The 2,945-nt window shown below is 34.2% G+C and overlaps 1 protein-coding gene across 1 annotated transcript; it reads right to left on the bottom strand.

Annotated features, from left to right (window-relative positions):
- Positions 1-844: 844 nt before the first annotated feature.
- LOC121267073 (putative F-box/LRR-repeat protein 23) lies at positions 845-1,860 on the bottom strand. The gene is made up of 2 exons (XM_041170950.1): positions 1,502-1,860; positions 845-1,379 (listed from the first exon to the last, which is right to left on the bottom strand). Exons 1-2 carry the CDS (start codon positions 1,858-1,860, stop codon positions 845-847), a joined length of 894 nt encoding a protein of 297 aa, XP_041026884.1.
- Between the last annotated feature and the right edge of the window lie 1,085 nt (positions 1,861-2,945).

Genomic DNA, 2,945 nt, shown 5'->3' on the forward strand with positions numbered 1-2,945 from the left:
TTGATCTACAAGTAAAGCAAAGCAAATCAATTCATTTCCAATCATTTAATTCCATATGATCATTGGATATAATGATAAAAAAAAAAAAAAATGCATTAATATTGGCACGTAGCATGATATAAAGCTCTCTCTTAGTAATATCAATAACAAGTTGAAAACATTACCACCAGCCAACAGTTAATTATTAATAGCAGCACAAACCTGACTCAAAAATCAAGAAATTACAGCACACGTACGTACGCAGGTACAAGCGACTAAGAGCACTCTCATTAGATTAGTTAAAATTAAACTACATTTTTTATAAATATAAGTGAAATTTAGTTTTTAGTTATTTCATTCACATAAGTATCCATATTGGAATAATCATTTTTTCATTATATGACAATATAATAATAAAATATGAATTTGATTTTAGCTATTCACATTAAATCTCTACATTGGATTATAAAATTATTTTTAAAAATATTTAATAATTTTAAAAATATTTTAATTATGAAATTATTTTATTTTATCATATTTTATTATTCATAATATTATATATTAATTAGCAATCATATTCTAATTAAATTATAGGTTAAAAATAGAAATTAGAAAGACATTAATGGAGACTACAGAAGAGAAAAACAAATGATATAAAATAGATTTGATGAATAAACAGTATCTTTCAAATTTAAAAATTACTTTAGAAGTTACTGTAGCTATTTGGAATATAGCTATTCTAATGTGATATATTTTATAGTTCAATGACTAAATTCTCATTGAATTTAACTTTTAGCTGATCCAACCAAAACGCTCTAATTTGAAACAAATGCATATGTTACCCAAAGCAATTCATGAGTACTACTCAATCATCTATATATTCAAGCCCAAAATTTTCGTAGTCGTTGTCATCGTAATCATAATATCCACTAGCTTCCAGTATTTTCTCAAATTCTTGGTCATTGAAATAGTGAAACCGCAAGTTTTTTATCCGTTCAGAACATTTTCTTCCAAAATCCCCTTCCAGAGAGACATAACGACAACGCCAAAGTTCCAGTGACTGAAGGTGAGGACAACCATCAAGTATGGCCTGCAAACCATCATTAGTCAGCTTATTCCCAACAAGGTGGAGCCTGACTAATCCGGGCATGTTCTCTGCAATAGCAACCGCCGAAAGATCACACCCCTTGAAAGGATCTCCCCAATAAACCTCACTTCTCAATTTGAGTGATTTCAAATGGGGACAACTGCCGCCAATAGCTTCTTTTAAATTTTGTGTCCATGAACAGTATGAAAGTTCAAGCTCCTCCAATAATGGAATATTTGCAGCTGCCTCTCTGAATCCCTCCCCTGAAATTTCATAGCACCTTGAAAGTCCAAGATATTTGAGCTCACTTGAACTGTGAAAAATGCCATAAATAAAGAAACGAGCCCCCACCAAATCAAGGCCAAACAACAATATTGGAAAATAACATAAGAATTAAAATAAACATGAAGAAAAAGATTAAAAAGAATATACTACCTCTCAGTGATGTACTTAAGGAGATTGTCGGTGCAAAAGCTGCCGACTTTGATCTCCACCAACTGGCCACAACTGAGATCGACAGCGTGGCGACACATATTCTCGAGGTCGTAGGGCATGTCCCATGAGTTCTTCTGGACGTAGGCCATGTTGAGGGTGCGCCACATGGAGGGGCCCTTGCAGATGTTACGCCAGAGCAAGCACACCTTTTGCGCACTGGTCAGGATTTCGATGACGTTAAGCCTCTTGAGGATAGACTCCGTCACTTCCCGAGGCAGATCCAGCCAATTCCTGTACTGCTCCGTGGGTCGATGATGAGGAGGTGGAGGTGGAGGTGGCGCTGGAGGAGGAGAGTCCATTATTAATGTGAGAGGTTTTTCTTTCTGGGAAAGTTGGTGTGGATTTACCTAAGCTGATATGTATGGAGAGCCTGTAGGAAGTTGGGAGTGTTGTTTAAATAGAAACAAAAAGAAAAATCCTCCTCAGAGATCTAGTTTTAGTTTGGATCTTGACAGTAGTACTTTATTTTATATATATATATATTAACAATTTTGTTTTTCGTTTGGCAAAGTATCAATATTTTTCAAGAGCGGGAGTTGGCTGTAATTACATAAAATAAAGTGGGATAAAGGTATACTCTTACCAATGATTAATTCTGCCAATGGTTTCTACCGCTGTACTTTTTTTATTCTTTTATTATTATTATTATTATTTACTTAATGATTAAATAAGTATTTTTTAAAAATATAACGAATTTTTTTATATTTTTTAAAATATTTAAATGTGTACAAAAAATACATGAAAAAAAATATAAAAAAATAAAAATTTCAGATAACTCTCCATAATAGCTAGGAGCGGCGGCTGCAGTGCCACTCCAAAGGTAAAGAGTATGCTACGCCATGCCACATAATTCCCTTCGTCGGAGGAAAACTGGCTTTTAAAAGCGGAAAAAGGAGGAAAAAAGAAATTACAAGGTAGAAATTGAAGTGAAATAAATAAAGAGGAAAGAAAGAAAGGAGTAAAAGAACAAGGTTCTTTAGTAACGTTATACATAATCTTAAAATCAATTAGTTTAACATACCCACTTTAAAAAAAAAAGGATCTACCCTTAAAAAAATGAGTTTTTTTCACATGGGTTTCAAGATTGTCTATTTCTTCAGAGCGAGTGTGCATGGTAACTTGCTTATTTTGAAACTGTACAATGGCAATGAACACTGCCAATGATGAGCACCAAACAACGACTAAGCCACCTCCATGAATGTCTCCACTAGGGGTGTAAAAATCAATCAAAAAATTAAAAAATTAAAAAATTGGATCGGACCGGTCCGAAACGGTGGAACGGGTCCGGGACCGGTTCCCTTAATTCCAAAACTGGCCGGTACCGGTCCAGTTCCGGTTATATGCTTTTTAGGACCGGACCGGACCGGCTTACTATATTATATAT

Source organism: Juglans microcarpa x Juglans regia, chromosome 5S, assembly GCF_004785595.1.
Source record: "Juglans microcarpa x Juglans regia isolate MS1-56 chromosome 5S, Jm3101_v1.0, whole genome shotgun sequence".
In the NCBI taxonomy this organism is placed as follows: domain Eukaryota; kingdom Viridiplantae; phylum Streptophyta; class Magnoliopsida; order Fagales; family Juglandaceae; genus Juglans; species Juglans microcarpa x Juglans regia.